The sequence below is a fragment of the Zingiber officinale genome, chromosome 7B (assembly GCF_018446385.1).
Source record: "Zingiber officinale cultivar Zhangliang chromosome 7B, Zo_v1.1, whole genome shotgun sequence".
NCBI lineage: Eukaryota > Viridiplantae > Streptophyta > Magnoliopsida > Zingiberales > Zingiberaceae > Zingiber > Zingiber officinale.
The window spans coordinates 114,241,677-114,264,562 of record NC_055999.1 but is presented as its reverse complement, the minus strand read 5'-3'; the positions used below and the strand labels follow the sequence as shown (position 1 = coordinate 114,264,562).

General features: G+C 38.8%; 1 protein-coding gene and 1 pseudogene across 1 annotated transcript; both read left to right on the top strand.

Moving 5' to 3' along the window:
• On the top strand, positions 1–2,538 carry LOC122006999 (probable leucine-rich repeat receptor-like protein kinase At1g68400). The gene is made up of 2 exons (XM_042562734.1): positions 1–1,611; positions 1,698–2,538. The coding sequence occupies exons 1-2, from the start codon at positions 228–230 to the stop codon at positions 2,372–2,374; spliced, it is 2,061 nt and encodes a 686-aa protein (XP_042418668.1). The 5' UTR covers positions 1–227; the 3' UTR covers positions 2,375–2,538.
• Positions 2,539–21,910: 19,372 nt separating this feature from the next.
• Positions 21,911–22,886, top strand: LOC122004686 (annotated as a pseudogene).

Here is a 22,886-nt window from a genome sequence, read left to right as displayed (position 1 = left end):
GCAGTCTGGGCCTGTGACTACAGAGCCCTCGTTCCGATGTCAATGCCCTTTCTCTTTATCCTCTCCCTCCAATTAAAATCGAGGAGAAAGATGAGGAGAAGGAAAGCTAAAGCTGGAAAGTAGCAGCAGCAGCAGCTACGCAACACTCTCCGAACCCCGAGCACAAAACTCACTAGTCCCAGTCTCTAGCATTGTTTCGGCTTCCATCCACCAACAACAACAGGGAAATGAGGGAGGAGCGATCGCCTCGTTCCGCAGCTCACGCACGCGCCGCTCTCTTTCTGTTTTTTCTCCCTTGTTCCTGTTTCTGTATCGTCGATTCGGGGACTTTGGAGGGGGACTTGAGCGCGCTGCTGGAGTTCAAGGTCGCCTGCGACGCCGCCGGAAGTCTCGGGAGTTGGAACCGCTCCGACCCCTCGCCCTGCGCGTCGTGGCGGGGCGTTGCCTGCGCCGGTGGCCGTGTCACGCGCCTCGTGCTCGAGGGCCTGGGCTTCGCTTGCTACGGCGGGCTTCCGGCCGTAGCCCGGCTCGACCAGCTCCGCGTGCTCAGTCTCAAGTCGAACCGCCTCGCCGGTACCATCCCTGATCTGTCCTCTCTTTCGGCTCTCAAGCTTCTGTTCCTTTCTCGCAACCGGCTCTCCGGCCAGATCCCACCGTCGGTTGGTTCGCTCGGTCGGCTTTACCGTCTCGACCTCAGCTCGAACAACCTCACGGGCCCAGTGCCGGCGGCTCTCAACCGGCTTGGCCGACTGCTCACGCTACGGCTCGACGTGAACCTGCTTTCCGGTCCCATCTCCGGCCTCGTGCTTCCTAACCTCCAAGACCTCAACTTATCCTCGAACATGCTCTCCGGGGCCATTCCGCCGTCGTTTGGAGCATTCCCCTCCTCGGCTTTCACAGGAAACCCTGCTCTCTGCGGCGGTCCTCTTCCTACCTGCCGTGACGTGGTGAGCGACCCTAGCCGCCCCTCAGCGGGAGCCGCGGCTCCTGTTCCTCCTGCCGCCGCGGTCGTGGCGTCATCCCCTTCTGCCAAGCCCGATATTTCATCACCTCACGGCGCCGCTGCGGGCGGTGAACGCGGCGGGATGAACAGAGTGGTAGTGGTGGCCATCGTCGTCGGCGACTTTGCGGTGCTTATCCTCGTCTCTGGCCTTCTGTTCTGCTACTTCTGGCGCAAGTTCGCCGGGAAGAACCCGTCCCGCCTCCACGAAGGAGAAAAGATAGTCTACTCCTCCAGTCCCTACGCCGTCCAAGGAGCCGCCGTGGCGGGCGCCGCCGGGAGCGGATTCGAGAGGGGCAAGATGGTCTTCTTGGAAGGAACGAAGCGGTTCGAGCTGGAGGACCTCCTCCGAGCGTCGGCGGAGATGTTGGGGAAGGGTGGCTGTGGGACAGTGTACCGAGCAATGCTCGACGATGGTACAGTCGTCGCCGTCAAGCGCCTCCGCGAAGTCCCACTCGGCGGAAAGCGGGATTTTGAGAGCCATATGGAGGCCCTTGGTCGCCTGCGGCACCCCAACATCGTCCCCCTCAAAGCCTACTACTACGCCCGCGACGAGAAGCTGCTCGTCTACGAATACATGCCCAACGGCAGCCTCTTCTTTCTCCTCCATGGTCCGCGATTAACCGCACGACGTCGTCTTCAAAGATCCAATTTTTTTCTCTTCCGCCAATACAACTCTTGAATTCCTTTTTAACAGGAAACAGAGGCCCAGGTAGGACGGCGTTGGACTGGACGACAAGGATGCGTATCGCAGTTGCGTCGGCGCGGGGCTTAGCGTTCATCCACCAGGTAAGCCGCTCGCCGAAGCAGACACACGGCAACATCAAGTCCACAAACATACTCCTTGACAAAGAGGGCAACGCGAGGCTCGCCGACTCTGGCCTGGCCCTCCTAGGCCCTGGCGGCACGGGCTCTGGGCGCGCCGGAGGCTACCGTGCCCCGGAGGCGCCGTGCGACGGGCGACGACCATGGGCGTCGCAGCGGGCGGACGTGTACGCCTTCGGGGTGGTTCTGCTGGAACTGCTGACGGGAAAGCCAGTGTTGGATGGAGCGGCGACGGCCGACCTGCCGCGCTGGGTACAGTCGGTGGTGCGGGAGGAATGGACTGCGGAGGTGTTCGACCTGGAGCTGATGCGGTACAAAGGGATCGAGGAAGAGATGGTGGCAATGCTCCAGATCGCCATGAGCTGCACGGCCAGCGCACCTGACCAGCGGCCTAAGATTGTCAACGTGGTCAAGATGATCGAGGACATATGCAGCGGCGGCGGCGGCGGAAGCGGCGGCGGAAGCGGCGGCGGAGGAGCTGACCTCTCGCCCTCACACGACTCGTTCGATTCGGTCTCCGACTCGCCTTCCGGTTCCGACGCCGCATAGCATCGTAAGCTAGCCGTCGGATTGATTGGTGTACATGTAATCGTCGTCATCGTCATGCATGCAGTAGTCTGTTGAGTAAAGATGAGGTTTAGGGTTAAGCAGCCAAATGAATTAATTAATGATCATATTTTTATGTGTAATGAATGAGACAACATTGGATGCCATTCTGATTCATGTTTGTTGGGTGGTGGTCTCCACTTGCCATGGGAAAGCTGAAAAGAAAAAGGTAGAGGAAACAAAGATGGCATTGGGAAGTGGGCGAGGTTTGTCAGCTTGCGACAGCCAACACTGGGGAGTGGAAAGTGCATGCCTACTGTATCAATGCAGAATTTTTTAAAGGGGCTTGAGATTTATTTATAGGAAAAAGTTTCAGCGTTGACAGTAAGTTGTTAAGCCCGGGAGAAATTTTTGTTAGAGAACATGTCTGTATTGGGAATTAATTTTTTGTTTTATTATAATAAATCTGATAATTTCTAGCTAACTTAGCACTGTTATGGAGATAATTCAAATCTCATGATGTACATTATTATAAGTACCCTATCTCAATTTTAATATGATCAATTAAATTAAACTAGGCTTTATAATTTGATACTTTATGTCTAAATATATAGAGACTTAGGAATATAAGAAATTGAGTGGAAGACGTAGTTAATGAGAAAGATGATACGAGAATTGAGTCGACGGACTCTGTATACTTGAGGAATGGGATGTTGTGGAAGAGTACATCGGTGAACAAAAAATCGAAGAGGAAGATTGCTCGAGGAGAAGGGCGGAGTTCGGTTCGTGTGAGCTCAACTCTAGATGACCGGAGAATCACCCAAGCAATCGAAGTAGTCAAATAAGTCAACATGAAGTTGACTTGTCTAGGCGTCCGGATCAGATCCAATAGCTCGAACTAGGTCTAGGTGCCTGGATCAGTTCGGCCCAAGTCAGGTGTCTATTCAGCCGTTGTAGCAAGGATCAACTTCAGAGTCCATGTCAGCAAGACTCCACGTGCCCTGATCGGATCCAAGCCCAGGAGGTCGATAAGTCGTTGCGGAGTGAATTGAGGCGACTATATCCAAGCGCTCGGACCGGGTCTAGGCACTTGAGAGTTGTCACGTCAATAAATGGCTATTTTGATCAATGGACTATAAATAGTGTCTTGTTCCTCATAGTGTTGTACTATACACACTGTATTCGAAATTCCTTTCTATTTTTGTTCGTGCTTTAATCTGTGTAAGAGGTTGCTCCATCTACAACGAAGGAAAATCGTATGAGCCATTATTTGTCTTGGATTAACAACCTCCTTGATTGTAAATATTGTCTTTTACTCTTTCTTTTGTTATTATATTTGTCTAATTAATGTGTGTTTGTCCTTGCTAAATAAGTAGCAAGAGATTAGTTTTAAGTTTATATTGCAGGCTATTCACCCTCCTTTAGCTAGCTGACTGGGATCAACAATTAGTTTCAGAGCGATGTTCTCTTTAGAATGAGTAACCACCAACTGAAGCAATAAGAAGATGGCCGAAGCGAGCATTTATCTACCGAAGTTCGAAGAAAATTTCACAAATTAGAAAAAGAAAATGGAGGTATTCTTTAAAACAGATTTTGATATTTTGTTCACTATTAAATATAGTTTTGTAGCACTCATAGATCAGCATGGAGTTGAAAAGAAAGAACACTTACGGAACAAAAAAGGAGCAAGTTGATTTCGTGGCAAATGGCAAAGAAGAGTTTCATCTGCTGAGCACTCTATAACCACAGGAAGTCAATTGGATCGTCACCTATGACTAGGAGAAAGAACTTTAGGAAAAGTTCCTAGAACTGCACGAAGGGACCTCAGAAGCTAAAATCGCAAGAAGGGACCTGCTTCAACACCAACTCAGCAACCTCTGGATAGAAAAGGAAGAAACAATAGTTCATTTACACACAAGAATCAAGAGCTGCTCATTGGACTCGCAAATCTCAAAAAATTCGTAACGAATTAGGACTCGCTAAGGTATGCACTGAATGCTTTTCCAAGAACACCTGAGTAGACGTCTACGGTAAACTCCTTCTACATCTCTAAGAACCTTGAGATAAATTTTTTAGAGAATTTATTTTCAACTTTTGATCTTCAAGAATGGAAATGTACAAGTTTAAGAAATAAAAAAGAAAAGTCAGCTCAGAACTTAGCATTGAAAGTCAACAAAAAGGATGAACCAGAGTTAGATTCTTTACTTGACAACAACGAAGAAACATTAATGGTAAGAAAGCTAAATAAGTTTTTTAAAACTAATAGATTTAATAAGTTGCAGGTCCCGAAGTTTCTTTCAGGAAAGAGGAAAGTCAGATGCTCCAACTACCAAGAAGATGCTACAACTGTCAAGAATAATGACACATAAAGGACAACTACCGAAGCTGAAGAAAAGGGAGAAAGAAAAGGTCAAAGCGTCAAGACGGATGAAGTATAAAAATCTAAAAGCCACGTGGGACGAGTCATCGTCAAAGTCCGATCGAGATCGAGGCTTACGCCGGATTTGCACTTATGACAAATCATCAACAAGCTGAAGATGAAGCAAGCTCATCCGAAATGAATATTTATAGCATCGATAAATGGGAAACTTCGAATTACGAGTTCAACACAGTAAATGAGGTACAACTCTTACCTCCTCATTAGTTTTATGAAGGTATAAAAATGCTCTTTAGTTAATTATGCAAACTACGAAATAATTATATGCTTTTAAAAATAGAAAAAGGAGTTAAAGATAAACTTAGCTAAAACATGTTCAATAAAACTTTTTGACAAAATTTAAATGGAAAACTCTAAAATAAAAGAGTAAACATTAATATTAAAAAAGAATGATGCATGCTCAATTTTTCTAAATTTTAAAAATTATAAAGGGTGTAATTAGTATATTAGGAATCATAGAAGTCAAATTAAAAAAAAATATTAAAAATTATATCTCATACAAATTTCTATTAAATCTAGTGGGTAGTAACTTATATTGGATTTTTAAATCAAACTTAGTTTAATTAAAATTAATTTTTATGCATGCTTAAAATTTAATTTACTTTAATTTTTAACATTGCTTATAAAATTAATTAGTTCATATACCTTCATATTTTCTGTTAAAATTTTTTTATGCTCAAATTAATTAACTATTAGATAAAAAATTTCAGAATTTTTCGACAAATAATAAATTTTTTATCAAAAAAACTAAATTTTAAAATTTAAAATGTTCCAGAAATTAATTTTAAAAACTTCATTTTTTAGAAACTTACCGTTGTATCTTGAATGAGTAGAAAAATTAGCCAAATTTTTAAGACTCAAATATTATTTTTGAATATTTTTTTTTTTAAAATAATTTTATTTGCTCAATTTTTATACGGTTAAAAGGAAATATTCTATGTATGAAAAATTTTATCATACTTAGATTAATTATGATTGATATGGACAAAATTATTCAGGATTTTTCTAAACTTAACAATATTTTTTAAATTATTTTTATCAAAACATAGAATTAATTAATCAAAATTATTTATTTGAAAATAAATTTCGATAAAAAGACATATCATTGAAATTTCTGTTTTATACCCCTAGAAAATTTTTAAATATTTTTCTAATTGTTTTTCATATTTTCCCTAATATGTCTTTGATGTGATAAAAGGGGGAGAAATAAGGATTAAGTTAAGAGGGAGGTTTAAATTTATTTTATTGCAAATTTAAGTCACAAATGCAAATAAATGTTTTATTATTTATTTTTACCCTAAATTAACTTGGGTTGATATACATCAAAAAGAAAAAATTGTAAGTAACTTGAGTTGGTTTTGATGTGATCGATAAAGTTAAGTTAGACTCTGCAGTTTGATGTCTTGTGTCTTAAGTATGCAAGGACTTGAGAACACAAGAAGTCGAGCGAAAGACGCAACTAGCGAGAATGATGATACGGGAATCGAGTTGACGAGCTCGATGCATCTGAGGAATAAGGTGCTACAGAAGAGTATTCCGGTGGACAAGAAGAATGTGTGCGGCATTTCCAAGAGATGAGAAGCTAGGGAAGAAGACTGCTCGAGGAGAGGGTGGGGTTGGGTTCGGGTGAGCTCAACTCTAGATGGTCGGAGAATCACCCAAGAAACCAAAGAAGTAGCTGTTCAAGTCAACGTGAACTTGACTTTGTCCAAGCGCCCGGACCAGGTCAGGCCAAGTCAAGTGCCTATTCAAGCCGTTATAGTGAGGATCAACTTCGGAGTCCATGTTAGCAAGACTCCAGGCGCTTGGATCGGGTCCAGGTGCTCAAACGCCGATAAGTCATTCACGAAGAGCCATTGTGGTGTGGATTGAGATGACCACATCTAGTCGTCCGGGAGCTGGCACATCAGCAAACGACTATTTCAATCAATGGACTATAAATAATGCCCTAGTCCTCATAGTTCTGTACTACACACATCGTATTCAAAATTCCTTTTTATTTTTGTTCATACTTTAATCCGTGTAAGAGACTGCTCCGTCTACAATGAAGGAGAATCTTAGTAAGCTATTATTTACCTTGAATTAACAACCTTTCCGATTGTAACCAAGTAAATTCCGTTATCTCTGACTCTTTCTTTTGCATGTTATATTTGTCTAATTAATGTGTGTTTAACCTTGCTAAGTAAGTTATTAACTCTCCCCTCTAGCCAACCGATCGGGATCAACAATTATATCTAAAGAGTTTGGATTATTTGTAATGTTGGATTGCTCGTCAGGATCTATCTATGCTTCCCGATTTACTCTAGTAGTCGATGGAAAACTTTGGACTGAATTGACCATCTCCATGATTTGTTGGATCATAAAAATTGAATACCTAAATTTAAATTTTAATACTGATGAATAGTTTAAAAGTTGAGCTATATAAATTATATTTTAGATTTATTCGGTATATAAATAGTATTTTAATATTGAAGAAATTAAGAAAAGGAAAAACTAGTCATGTTATTGAATCCAAAATTGATACATAGAAATATATAGTATGAAGTCTTATATAGTTAAATTAAAAAACTTTAAACTCCAAATATAAAAGGGAAAAGACCAAATTATCCTAAAAGCTATAAATAAATAAATATATATAATCTGACATCCCTCCTCAAACTCACGATACTACAACTAGAAGTATTGAGAATTTGTCAGATAAGAAACGAAAGCGTGAAGCTGAATGTGACTTGGTAAACATATCAACAATCTGTAGTTTTGAATGAACAAAATGTAATGTGATGGTGCCAATCTGAAGGTGGTGGCGAGTAATGTGATAATCAATTTCAATATGTTTCATCTGCTCGTGAAAAACTAAATTGCGTGTAATTTGAATAGCACTTTGATTATCATAATATAATTGAGTAGGTTGATGAAGAGCGATACTCATATCCGCAAGCAATCAACACAACCAAACTATCTCACAAATAGTTGAGGTCATGGCACGATACTCAGTTTCCGTGGAAAATCTTGAAATAACATATTGCTTCTTAGCCTCCCAAGAAATGAGGGAATCACCAAGAAAAACACAGAAACTAATGGTAGATTTGTGATCTGTTAGATCACTAGCCCAATCCACATCAGAGTATGCATGTAGCTCAAGAAATGAAGTAGAAGAAAATAAAAGACTTTGAAATTAATGTCCCGAAGATACATGAGAATACGAATAACAGCAGTCCAATGAACTGTAGTTGGAGCAGTGACAAATTGATTAACCACATGAACAACATACGCAATATCTGGACTAGTCACAGTGAGAAAAACCAACCTTCCAATAATAGTTTTGTACAAACTAGGATCTGACAAAGGTAAATCATCAGATGGAGAATATTGAGCATTAGTCTCAATAAAAGTATCAATGACTCTATTATCAGTAAGACGAGCATACTCAAACAGATCAGATATATATTTTGACTGAGATAAAAGAAAATTTTTTGGGGAATAAGTAACCTCAATGCCCAAAAAGTAGTGTAGTATATCCAAGTCTTTCATAGCAAAACAACAAGTCAACTCAGACTTCAAGGAAGCAATTCTATCAGAATAATCACCAGTAATAATCATGTCATCAACATATAACAATAAAAGAATACGACCGACACTCGTACATCTGACAAATAATGCTAAATCATGATTACTATGATGAAAACCAAATGAAGTAATCATTGTAGAGAACTTCTCAAACCAAGCATGAGGTGCTTGTTTAAAATCATAAAGTGCTTTACGAAGCCTGCAAACTTCACCAGGTTGGTGTAAAATACCAGGAGGAAGTGTCATATAAACTTCTTCATGAATATCACCATTTAGAAATGCATTCTTTGTTGGTATAGTTTGCACTAACGATTCTAGCTCAGGTTTTGATGAATGACAAGTGAGTTAAGTTAGGTGTTGTCGTGATCTAATGTATTTACCGAGTGTGTAGGTTTTAGGATGTTCGATTCCCGATTAGCAGTTAGGATGTTTGATTCCTGATGGGTGAAGGCCATATGTGTGATTCCGGCAAGTTGGGATGTCTGATTCCCGATCAGTGAAGACCGGATGTGTGATTCCGGTAAGTTGATATGTGCGATTCCCAATTAGAGAAGACCGAATGTGCGATTCTGGTAGGTCGGGATATTTGATTCTCGAAGTCCAGATGTGTGATTTCAGAAGGTAATTCTACACCTGGTAAGTAGAGGTAAGTCACTGGAGGAGAATGACTAAGTGAGGACACATCCTTGTTTGAAGGGACAATAGGCGTCATTCCAATTTAGGTCCATTTTGGAAACCTAAATTGAGAGTTTAACTAGATCCTAGTCTCAGAGAGACAAGATCTAATTACTACTCCTTATATTTATTCTGCTAACTCTATTTTACAGGTTATTATATGTTTTGAACTAACATGGACTTGCAGGATCGATTGACACAAATTCACCTAGGAAAAATAGTTCTGAAGGCGCCTTAGACCAGGCTAAAGGCGCCCTCAAGCATGGGATGAAGGCACCTTGGATCTGATGGAAGGTGCCCTCTAGTGTGAATTGATGGCGCCTTAGAGGCAATGGAAGGCACCCTAAAGAGGATCAGAACGTTGCTTTGTCGTGGATAAGAAGCAATTTTCTGGGGATAAAGATTTAAGGTTGATAGCACCTCCATAGGTATTGGAGGCGTCTCCAACAGCCTTTAAGAGGGCGATTTGAGCAGCATTCGACATATAACTTGATATCGAGATTCTACAACTCCTTTGCTTCCTCGATTACTATCTATTGCTACTGCACTGCTACTCCTCGATATCCGACTACTGTCGGTAGACCGACATCAACACACGAGCCTATTCAGATTCCTATCTACTAAAGTGTTGGTAACAATCTTAATTTACTATTTATTTTTCATATTGGTAAAAAGGAAGTGTAAGTTGTTACACTGTCCTATTTTCTGTCTTGTATTCGATTACCTCTTTCGGCGATTCCAGAAGAGACATCGAGTGGATTTCCCATCGATAGGTTTACAGGACCTGAGCCTTAGAGTAGGAGTCGTCGAAAGCTTCGAACTAAGTAAAACAGACTAAGTTTTCCTTGTGCATTATTTCTCTTTAATCTTTCTGCTGCGTAAACTCGAGATTTTCGACGAACATGATTCACCCCCTTCCCTCTCACAATCCAACATTCTTGACATCCATCTGAGATATTCTCTATCGACAAACAGAAGCAACAACAATCAAAATACGAACAGCCATTATTTTTACAACAAGAGCAAATATTTCCTTATAATTCACTTCATACTCCTGAGAATAACCTTTAACAACAAAACGAGTTTTGTATCATTCGATAGATCCATCAAATTTAGTTTTGATCTTATATACCCAACGAGAACTAATAGTGTATTTTCCTGGTGTTAATGGAACCAAATTCTATGTATGAGTCTGATGCAAAGCAGTTAGTTCCTCAGCCATAGCACTATGCCAAAGTGGGTTACAGACAACTTCTCTATATGATACAGGCTCAAAAAGATAATGAATAGATGCAACAAATGAAGTAAAAGAACGAGAATAATAAGAGTAAGCAAAATCTGGTAGTTTAGTAGACTTACGAACACGAGTGGATTGACGACAATAGAGAGAAGAATCATTTGTAACCTCAGGAGATGATTAGGCAGTGACAGAAGGAGGAGCATGTGGAGCGGATATTTCAGAAACTAAAGTACCAGATTTAGTTGAGCTACCAGTAGGAGTTGTGGGTGAAGCTTTCTCAGTGTCAGTATTGAAAGGATCAATGCAAAGCAAATCTGACTTTGTCAGATTATGCGAACTAGCCGGAATAGAAAAGAATAAAATATGCTCAAGAAACACAACATGACGAAAGACATATAATTTTTAACTAATGGAATCAAAGCAACAATATCTTTTTTAACTAACACCATAACCCAAAAAGACACAAAGAGTAGATCAAGAGGCTAATTTATTACGCTCGACATGTGGACGAAGGACGAAGCAAGTATAACCAAAAACACGTAAAGAAAAATAGAGAGGAGTCATTCCCATACAATTTTTTAAAAGGTGACAAGTCTGAATTGTATGAGGTTGGAATTCTATTAATCACGTAAACAACGGTAAGAATTGCTTCTCCCCAAAAGGTACTAAGAACACTGGTCGATAATAAAAATTAATGGATTATTTCAATAAGATGTTTATGTTTTCGTTCAACCACACCATTCTATTCAGGAGTATCTATACATGAGGTTTGATGAATAGTACCATCAGAAGCAAGTAAATGTAAAAAATGATTCGAAATGTATTCACCCTCCAAATCACAACGAAAACACTTTATGACACTGAAATGTTGAGTTTTCACAAGAGCTCTGAAGTTGTTGAAAATGGTAAGATAATCAGGCCTATGTTTTATAAGATATACCCAAGAGTAACGAGTACAATCATCAATAAATGAAACATAATACTTTGACCCCCCCCCCCCCTTTGTAGAAATAGGAGAGTGTCCTCACACATCAGAATGGATAAAATCAAATGGAGAAGAAGAAAAAAAAGACTTTTAGAAAATGATAAGGCAGAAAATTTGGTCAATTTACAACCACTACAATTAGAAATATCAGAACTTTTTAAAGGTCATAATACTTATGTAGAAGCTAAAAACTGCAAACAAAATGTTGAAACATGACCTAAATGAGAGTACCACAGATAAAAATCAGAAGATGAACGACTCATATGAAAAGATGATAAATCCACACTCAAAGCTACAACTTCTGGTACTTTGAGTTGATCTAAAACATAGAGTCCTCCTTGCCTATGACATGCCCCAATCAGCCTTTGAGATTGCGGGTCTTGAACATAACTTTTATTAGATGAAAAAAAGAGATTAGGTATCCAGACTCACATAATTAACTAACAGAAACAAGATTTAAAGTAAGACTCGGAATATAATAAACATTACTAAGAGATAAACAAGATGTAACAATTGGACCAACACGTACTAATGACATAGGAGTAGCATCAGCAGTCACAATAAATATAGATGAACGGGGAGAAAAAGAAACAAAAGATAATAAATTAGATGACATATGATGGGAGGTACCAGAGTCCAAAATCCACAAGGATGAAGATATATCTGAAATACCAGACGATGACAAACTTGTATGAGAGGAAGCTGACATGGTAGAAGGCTCTGAAGCAAGGAACTATTAAACTACTCCAATATATACAAATTAGATTTCCATAAGCATATGCACGAGTACTAGGCATTATGACAGAACAAATAATGCTCAATATAACCAAATTGTAAGGACACACATCTGTACGATCCATAAAAACTGGTGTCAAAATGACCCATAGTCACACAAAGAATTCGAGGCAGAAAAGGATGTCAAATGTAGAAATCGGTAGCACAGGATGTCGATGTCGAAATCAGTAGAAAGGATGTCAGTACCGAAATCGATAACATAGGGCGTTGGCACTGAAATCGGTAGAAAAGAGTGTCGGGGCTGAAATCAATAGCATAGGACGTCAACGCCAAAATCGACAGAAAATAGCGTCGCGGTCAAAATCGATAGAAAAGAGCGTCGGGGCTAGGGGTGTCAAAAATGAACCCGACCCGACGACCCAACCCGAGTCGACCCGAAAAAAATCAGGTTCGGGTTGGGCATTTTCGGGTTCGGGTCGGGTTCGGGTTGGAGGGTTGGAGAGCAAAAAAATTTCGGGTTGGGTCGGGTTGGGTTCGGGTTGACCCGGGTTGACCTGGGTTGGCTTAAATATAGGGTTTTGTGGGTTTTTTTGGGGTTAAATCAAATTTTATTTTAAAAATTTAGATGTTTTAATGTATGTTTGTATGATAATGATGGAGTATTGAGATAAAAGTGAAGAATTATAGAGAAAATAGCCCAAAAAAGTCGTTTTGAATCAGATTTTCGGGTTATATGGGTCGGGTTCGGGTTGATCGGGTTGGTCGGGTTCGGGTTCGGGTTGAGGTGTTTTGGGTTGAACTCGGGTTCGGGTCGGGTTCGGGTTGGGTTAAAAAAAAAAAAAAAACTCAACCCGACCCAACCCGACCCGACCCACCCGAATTGACACCCCTAGTCGGGGCCGAAATCGGTAGAAAAGAGCGTCGGTGTCAAAATCAACAACAACAATAGGAGACGATAGCGGCAACAGGAAGCAGTAACAGGAGACGATAGAAAAAATTAGGTCAAATAAGGAGAACTTGACTCTGATATCATAAAGAAATTTAAAAAAAAAAATAACCATATTGTTGAATTCAAAATTGATATATATACATAGAAATATAGAGTATAAAGTCTTATATAGTTAAATTAAAAACCTTAAACTCTAAATATTAAAGAAAAAAGATCAAATTATCTTAAAAAATTATAAACAAATAAATATATATAATCTAATAAATATTAATCGAGCCAACCTTAAACATCTTAATTTAAAAAAAAAAAACCAGTTATATTTTATTTCAAAATTTAGTAAAACATACGTATGTTTAGGGCATCTGTCTGGCTTTGAATCATAATATATATATAACACATCTTTAAAAATCATACTACATACCCATTATATTCCCACCCTACACTTAAATAAACCTCCTTCTATTGACATGGGCACAGGGTATCATTAATATGGTCATTCCACAATCCACATTTTATACTACATGCTCATTATATTAACAATTCCCTTATATTAAGATATCCTTCTATTTATTTTAATATTAATGCTCACTATTCACTCATTCATTTTTATTCTCTATAATCTATTCATTAACGGGTTAAAAAATTAAATGTTATTAATATATAAATACTATAATACTCATCCATATTAATGTTAACATAGTATGAAAATTATAATATCCACGTATTAACCTGGATGCTCTTATGTGAATGTTTTTAATTAAAATGGTCCTTTGTCTCACTGCTTACTTTCTTAAACCCAATTAGTAATTAGTTGATTGAATGCTTTGATTGACCTTCTGTTCTATTCTTTTATCCTCTATCCTCTATCCTCTATCCTCTATCGATTGATTAGATTCGACTATTTTATCAATTGCTACAATTTTTAATTTGCTAATGCTCAACTTATAAGTCAATTAACTTCTACCATCAGAGGATAGATCTTTTGTATTCTCTATATCACCTCCAGGGTGTAGCACAGACGGTGGGCGCATGGTATCTCTGGTGTAATGGTCAGGGGTCGATTCTCAGGAACTGACAACCTGGGGTTTACCCCGCCATGCACCTATGGCCTGTATACCTGCATGAACCCCCCTCCATATCCGTGGGGCCGGCACTAGGGGACCGCTAAGGTAGCGGATCTATCTTTTTGTATTCCCTATATCATCTAACCATTACAACTTCAATGTGTTAGATCAATGACTATTTTAATTTTCTTATTAAGTTGATTAAACTTAATCAGTTGACTAGACTTCAAACTGAAACATTCTGTTCATGAGCCACCAAACCTAAATCAACTCTCTAGTCCACTAAGTTTACTAGTTTGGAGTCACAATTAGATTATCCAAATGATTGAGTCTTCACTTAAATTGAGAATTACTCTCTCACAGTTTAACTTTGCCACCATAACCATCTCCTACTATGTTACTCATCCCTATGGTGATCAAGTTCTTGGCTCACTCCACATGAAATCTTTCAAATTAACTTCACTTGCGTAGTGTCAAGAATCAGTTGAAAATGGATCCCGGAGTAGCTAGGAGGTCAATAATAAACATTCCTGTAATTGACACTTATAAAGATCTTGCTAAAAATTTAGCAACTCTAATTCAAAACAATTAGGTAGTGAAAATATATTTTAAAGGCCTTTTAAAATATATTTTTAAATTTATTTTGAACTCAGAGTTGCTATGAAATATAATGTTGGTTTTCAAAATTAAGTTTTATTTTAAAATAAAATGTGATTTTCAAATCAATGAACTAAATGTATTAATAAAAAAGACAATGATTTACTGTAATTCGAAAACATTCCAAGTTCCTGATCATTTTCCAGGACATTATATACATCAATTATATCTTTGAAAAAAGAATTAATACTAGAAATAAAGTATTTAAATATAGAATTGTAGGTGCATCCTTAGCCTTATATGGTAGAGTTTAATCAAGGGGGAGGAAAGAGCTCTAAACTTAGAGATTTCTTTCTCAAAGAAATAATATTATTTTTTTATATTATTTTTTTATATATTATTCTTAATTTTGATGTATGATAAAGGGGAATGGAATGCTAAGTTAGACTAGAAAGGATGTTGATACGTTAAGGGAGAGTTATAGTAACTTTATTGACGAGTGAGTTGTTGTAGTTATCATCCTTGCCTTTATAATCTAACTTAAATGAGTCGTCAAACAACAAAAAGAGAAAGATTTTTAGTGCAATAAGTTTTGATGTTTAGACAACGACTTAATAAAGAATGTCATGTGTCTAAGTGCAAATATTTGACACAAGTGTTGTAGGTGAAATAACAAAAGTCTTAAAAAATCAAAGGTGATACGATGCTTGTTAAGCAAAAGTCTGAGTAGGTTAAGTTGTTAAGCAAAAGTCTCTATTTGGTCTTAATAGACTACAGGTTGTGTGTTTAATGTTTAAACAATATATTTAATTTAAATCATATTGAGAGTAATATGATTGAGGTGGGATTAATTATGTTAATTATATCAAGGTTGACCGAATATTTGATATCAAACAAAGTTAAATAGGTCAAAGTCAATCAAATATTTGACAACATTGATGTCCAACATAGAGTTGGCAAGTGAAAAGATCAACAGGGAATTAGCAAAAGAAATTCTAATAGTTAAGTTGACAGTAGAGATTCAAGCAGGTCAAGGAGCATCAAATACTTAAGTGTTGAAGTCTAGATAGGTCCAAGAGGATTAGATGTTTGGTAATAAAGAAAGTTCATGTAAGTCAAGATCGATTGGAATGCTTAATTAGCAAGTGATTTTAAGTTCCAAATGAATGGTCACTAGAAAAGTGGAAGTCCTAGTGAGTCAAAGTTGATCTAAGAGGAGAAAAGTGGAAGTGCTGGTAAGTTAAGACCGATCAAGTACTAGGACATGGACGAAGTCTTAGAGACACAATGTTCAGGCATTAGATATCTTAATAAGTCAAGGTCAACTTGTACTAAGCAGATAAAGAAGTTCCAGAGATATAGGATTTCTTGGCACAATGAAACCTAACCTTAAAATTGACTAGAATCTAGTATTTGTTGTGACCAATGACTAGTTTCAATATTTGACTAATGATCAATTTGACTTAGGCTCTTTGCTAACGAATAAAGTATTTTTGTTCAACAATCAGTCTATTATTGATGTGACTAGTAAGGGATATTAGTCAAATGATGCTATAGGTGGATCCAAAAACCAACAAGTAACCTATGAAAGTAGGAATGCTTGAAGATTTTTGTAAACTGGTTCTTGATGTAGTGTTGTTACATTTCTAAACCTTCTTTGAGCAATTCAACTGAAATAAAGCACCCAAAAAAGCAAAGTTTCATTGTTGCAATCTTCTCTGTGTTGTATATTTTTATTGCTCACTTTTGTATTCTTCTTGTATTTGTTGTAAGCAACAAAAGTTATAAGAGGGTTTTTCCTCCTCTAAAAGGTCTTCAGAAGAGAAAGTATAGTTGGATTTTGGGAGTAATCCATCGACTGATCATAGATTGTGGGGCAGGAATCTAGGGCCACTAAATCACATAAATGTCACGTGCTTTGTATTTGTGTTTTAGTTATGTGTTGTATTTTTCCAATGTGCTAATCCAAATTGTAGACACTAACATGGAACAGGAGATGAGCAAGTTTCACTCCTAATCTCATCAACGTGGTAAAAGGTGATTCGTTTGTCCCCAGCATCCCCACGAACCCTTTCTTACATCAACACGGAGGAGATATATCACGGATAACTACTAGCCATTACTACAGATGACTAAGGTATGCACGAGGTTGATTGGATGCTTGGAAGACTCATGAGGGAGATTGCTTAGCATCTTTGAGTCTTGGAGAAATACATTCTATAGACTATTAAAGAACTTCATTTATGCAAAGATAAGTACGAAAGCAAATGTAATTGTGGGCTAAATTAGATTTGGACTAAGCCTTAGTAAGTGCTTCAGTTAATTGAATGTGTTTTTAAGTGGATTGATACTATGAGCAGGCGACTGATGTCAAGTCTGAGTCGATTGATAGTGATCTATACAATCAACTTATGGTATCTTGAATCGATTAAAGAAATTATTTATCATTGCAACAAAATAGTTAATTTAACATAGTTGATTGATGGGATCTTGAGTCGATTGATCAAGAATTTGTGCAGTTGGAATGAAGCAGTTAGCTATTACAATGGCAACAATCCGGAAGCTCCAGTGAAGATTAGTTATTATATAATGGCAACCAATAATTGATTGAAGAGACCAGTAAAACAGTTGCCTGACAAAGATCAATCAAATGGAAGGACAAAATAGTTGGATGAATATAATCAAAACAAAATAGATATTTTAAACATTGAGTGAAGACTTGATCGAAGGCTATATATAGATAATTTGGAGGTGTATTTCTGAAAGTTGGTCCGATGTTTGGTCTGCATTCCATCACACTCGTTGGCAGTTGGAAGGTGTTCGTTCACCTACCTAATTATTTCCTACTGTAAATTGGGGTCCCGTAGTGGTAAAGCTGAGCTTGTCCTTAATCGTGGGCGACAGGGAGAGCATACGGAGTGGTGTCCTACACTGCGTTGCTGCAGGCAAAATGGTACACTAAAGCCTCATGATGCCACTGAACGGTCGATTGAATAGTGATTTAAACTCAGATTGCATTTTGTCAGCATTATTGATGCGCGTTCATGATCTAGAATTTTGAGCTCCGGACATAGTCGAATTGACAGTAGATTGTCATTGGGAGTGGAGATCAAATTTCTAAAAACTTAATCTCTTAGAAAATAAAATATCTCCCAGATAAAGAGGCTGTCGTTCAATCCTGCTCTACTTCTTTTATCTCACTGTGGGACTAACAGTGAGAAATATTTGGGATGAGTAAATCCTCTTTTGTCATATGAACTAGAGTTTTGAGATTGTTTTGATAGATGATCATAAATAAATGTTTAACTCTAAAAGATCATAGCTTTTTACTTGGGTTGAATCAGGTGACCTTTTGTTGAAATAAAAAAACTCATATATCTCCACAATGATATAATATTATATATTTTGAGCCTAAGTCCTTATATTTTTATTTTTAGACTATACTTAAAATGTCCCATATCAATGAACTCATGATTTTTTCCATGTCTTTCCAATGTGAGATTCTGATTGCATTCTCAACAATCCTTCCTCAAACGAAGGACTACCATTACTCTCATGGTTCGAGTTTCTCCACAAACATCTGATCTCTTTTGACATGCTTCGAGCATCCCACAAGCATCCAGTCACTCTCACCTACTTCGAATCTCCCTTTAAGCATCCGGTCATCTTGACTTGCTCCAGGCCTCTTCTCAATTTCGTTCAAGGTTATACTCTGATATCATTTGTTGGGACCCAAAAAAATTCACATATCTCTATAATGGTATGATATTGTCCACTTTGAGTTTAAGCCCTCATGATTTTATTTTTGGACTTTACCTAAAAGGTCTCATACCAATAAATATATTTTTATTTTTTATAAACTCATGATTTTTTTTCTATGTCTTTTCGATGTAAGATTTTGATTGTATTCTTAATATCTTTAATATATCAAATAAAATTCGTTTAAAGATATATAATTAATTAATGGATGTAACTTGTAACGACTTAGCTAGTCTAAGCCTCAAAAAATATCATCTCAAAAAATATCATTTAAAATCTTTTTGAGAGTTCTGAAGAATTTTAATCTTTTTAAGATTATTTTCATCTTTTAATCTAGGACGGTTGTTTTGATCAATAAGCTTTTTAAAAACTTCTTTTCCTTCCTAACAGTGGTCTTTGAATGCTTATTTTTCAAATATTCTGTTGAATCAACCGGTCATTAAAAGATTATTTTATGTTCAAATCAATGATTCAATAATTACCGCCGTGTCAGTTCATGATCATAGTATCATAATCTTCAAGGTTTTAGTGTGATAGTAAACACTGAAACGAGCTCTCTAGATAAAATGAGGGTTCAAATCTTATTATGGCACATTACAATTAAGGAGTTCGAATCAAGCTGAGTCATCTGTCAAAATCTATTTGTATATTCTGATTTATTTTAGTGAATAGAGCCTTTAAAATTAATCGGATTGTTAAAAAATTAAATATTATCAAAGAGAATGACATTGACGTCAATCATAACAACAAGAATTCGGCTCACGGGCTTGGGCCAATCCCAAGATTGCCGAGCTAAATTACTCTTGACTTTTGCCATTAGACTCCCTTTACCATTGCCAATTTTACTACTTTTATATGATCCGCAGTATGTCAGTCTCCTGATGCATGGGTCATAGTAGCATGGACTCTTAGATAAGGGCGGAGGCATGTGTTAGCTTACTTGAACTATATAGAGCCTAGGGTCATTTTAAGGTTTAGGAAGAAATCCATCTATTTAGAAATTTCATTTTAGCTAATTGCTCAATCAATTAATTCTAAATCTTCAAATCAAATTTCACAATCAGCTCGAGTTTATATATCATTGTCAGATTAGTCTAATCTGGATAAATTATCATTGACCGATTAGCAAGGTGGATTTACATGAGGGGCCTGGGGGACTACGCCCTTTGCCCTCCTCCTTTCGAGACCAGATCCTCTGATCCAGAATTTTTTAGACCAAAAGAGACTCTGTCCATTCAGTGGTTGGATTAACTGGATTCCACTTGTTAAATAGGTGGGGTCCAGTTCATCCAACCAATGAATGAACAGGGGACCAAAGATGATCCAGAAATCCTGGACCAGAGGAACCCCTCCCTTCGCACTCCACGGCAAACAAAGAACTTGAAGTTTCGATTTATTCCCCCATGCATGAAGTTTCGATTTGACTGAAGAATGTCACCCATGTATGAGAGACTACGAGGTCTGGAGACACTGGATGGAGATCACTCTCCACAAGTTGACCGTCGAGTGGTATCGTAATACCGTCGCAAATAACCTTACCAATGGGGGGTTGACTACTCACCACGTACTAGAGTCTCGCCCATGCCTTCCTCATCAACACTTTCATCCTTGAATCCCTTGCCCTCTCTTTCTCCCGCAGTTTAGAGTCCCATAAATAGTAATTTTTCTTGATCATCCTCTTTGCTAGTGATTGTTTCTGCTTTGTGACTTCTTGACCCCCTCCTCCCCAAAAAAAAAAAAATAAATAAATAATTTAATGGCGCGTGTAGGAAGCTGGCAATGCGGTGGACGGTGTTGTCTTCGGACTTGCTTCTGCTCTTTCTGGTAGATAGAGGAGAAGTACAACAAGTGTTAATAGAAGGGCAGCCCAATAGGTGGTGGTAGAGGCGAAGTTCAAGATGACATTGAAAAATAAGTGATTCAAGTTGCAAAGGGTGTGTGAATATTTTGACAGTCAGAGGTCCTAGGTTGAATGAGTACTTGACAAATGAAAAAGAGATCCATAAATGATGCTTCTAAGCAAATAAAAAAGTCTTGGAGTTGAGACTCAGAAGCGAGGCTTCTTAGTAGATGAGGAAGGCCTAGAGGAGAGATCTCTTGGTGGACTAGGAAGACTTGGAGGTGAGGCCTTTTGGTAAATGAGAAAGATATAGAGGTGAGTCCTCTGGGTGTACTTTGGGTTTGAAGTATACTTGTTAAAAGACTCAACCACAGTTTGGTTGGGAGTGAACCCAATATATTTTGCTTGCAAACAAATTAAAAACGTTTAATTTTTCATATATTCTAGCCATACTAATAATCCTAAAATACCTCTGGTACCTCAAATTCATTTAACTTTGCAAGCTTACTTTACCTGTCTTCTTTCTCCCCTCCAGACTCCACAAGCATGCTTTGCCTGCATCTTTCTGTCCTCTCTTTTAAAATCCACCTACGCGTTAGACCTTCAAGCCATCAAACTCAAACCAACCAACTTGAGCACAAAGAATTATCTAGTGAACCAACTCAACTTTGTTGAGCCACTAAGCTTCTCAAAATTCTATGTGCAATATTCTAAATTTCTACACATTTGATGCACATGTCGGAAACACAAATAAAGAAGAACTTAAATTCTTTATTAAACACATCAAATAACCTAGTTAAACTCAACCACTTGATTCTATTGTTTCCCTAACAATCTAACATTTTCTATATTTGACAATTCATTTTAGGATGAGCTATGATACGCTCAAGGAAAAATCTCAATGAAATGCTCAAGGATAGACACATAAATTTATGGTCCGTCATTTCATTTTTTATGGGGCCCATCATTTTATATATCTATCCTTGAATATTTCATTGAGATTCTTTCCTTGAGCATATCATTTTTCTTTTAGGATATAACAACAATGGAAAGTAGATAATTAGAAGCTTAAAGCTCCCCTCAAACTAAGTTATCCCTTAATTCCGAATTCCATCCTCAAGTGAGCTATAGAAAGATGCCTTTTTATTTTTTTCATTATGGGAGAAATTTACTAACTTAAACCTCTACGCTATTTCTCCCCATTTATCGCACATCAATAATCAATAATCATGTGAATGATACTAACATTATCATGTAGATAGTAAATAAGTATAGTGACTAAAGCATGTAACAATTAAGTATTCAAGCATTACCATCCCATAAAAATGGCATAAATAAACATGGGCATCCTAAGAACAAAAAACACTTAGGGCATGTTTGGTTCGGGGTTATCTTTGATAACCTTGGTTATCCAACTAAGGTTATCCACCAAAACCTTGTTTGGTTTTGGTAATTGATGATTCCTAAGTTATGCTACATGCCTGACACATCAGCAAGTTGGGCATATAGCTCGGAATCAGAAAACCCCATAAAACTGGGGTTTTCTTTGATTCCCTGGTTATCCAAAACATTAAGACAATATTATCCTTCGTTATTTACCCTTTGAGACAAAAATAACCTTATAGATTTACCAAATTTCAATCTACCCCTCTAATATAATCAAACCTCTCGAGCGATCTTCTGATCTGGCGATGGGATCGCCATTCCTCCTCCAACCCTCTCGCTCGCTGACGGAAGAAGCTATGGCGGCTGCCGGCCAGTCCCAGGATGACCTGAAGCGCATCGCCGCCCTCTGCGCCGTGGAGCTGGTGCGGTCCGACATGGTCCTTGGCCTCGGCACCGGCTCCACCGCCGCCCACGCCCTTGACCGCATCGGCGACCTCCTGCGCGGCGGCGACCTCCGTGACATCGTCGGCATCCCCACTTCCGAATGGGCCGCCGGCATCCCCCTCACCGATCTTGCCGCGCACCCGGTGGTCGCCCTGTCCATCGACGGCGCGGACGAGGTCGACCCGGCGCTCAACCTTGTGAAGGGCCGCGGTGGCTCCCTCCTCCGGGAGAAGATGGTGGAGGGCGCCAGCCGCCGCTTCGTCGTCATCGTCGACGACTCCAAGCTCGTTCCGCGCCTCTGAGGCAGCGGCCTCGCCATCCCCGTGGAGGTCATCCCCTTCGGCTGGGCCCTCACTCTCCGCCGACTACAGAACCTCTTCGACGGCACGCCCGGCTTCAACCTCAAGCTCCGTACGACTTCAATCAACGCCAAAGCTAGCGCCTTTACCGAAAAAGAATCCGAAATTGAGCCATTTGTGACGGATAACAAGAACTAAATCGTGGACCTGTTCTTCGAGGATGGAATCCACGGAGATCTACAGGCCATCAGCGATGACCTCCTGAGGATCACCGACGTGGTCGAGCACGGAATGTTCCTCGGATTGGCGACGTCCGTGATCGTAGCCAGGAAGGATGGGGTGGTGTTGATGGACAAAGAGGCGAAGTCAAATGGTTTCTGAGAGGCATGTGATCGAGTTCAAAGCTAAATTATGTGTTGTTTCAAACATCATAAAGAAACCAGTTTTGACAGTAAGGAAACATCAACTGTCTCCATTAAGCTTCGACTGATAATTCAGTGATGGATAAACAATCAAGTTTCAGTAGATTTATTTTGGA

Bases quoted from the DNA above. Each gene is read 5' to 3' on its own strand.
- LOC122006999 (XM_042562734.1), top strand. From the start codon at position 228: ATGAGGGAGGAGCGATCGCCTCGTTCCGCAGCTCACGCACGCGCCGCT. The intron at 1,612-1,697 runs GTCCGCGATTAA...CCTTTTTAACAG, and splicing joins CCTCTTCTTTCTCCTCCATG to GAAACAGAGGCCCAGGTAGG.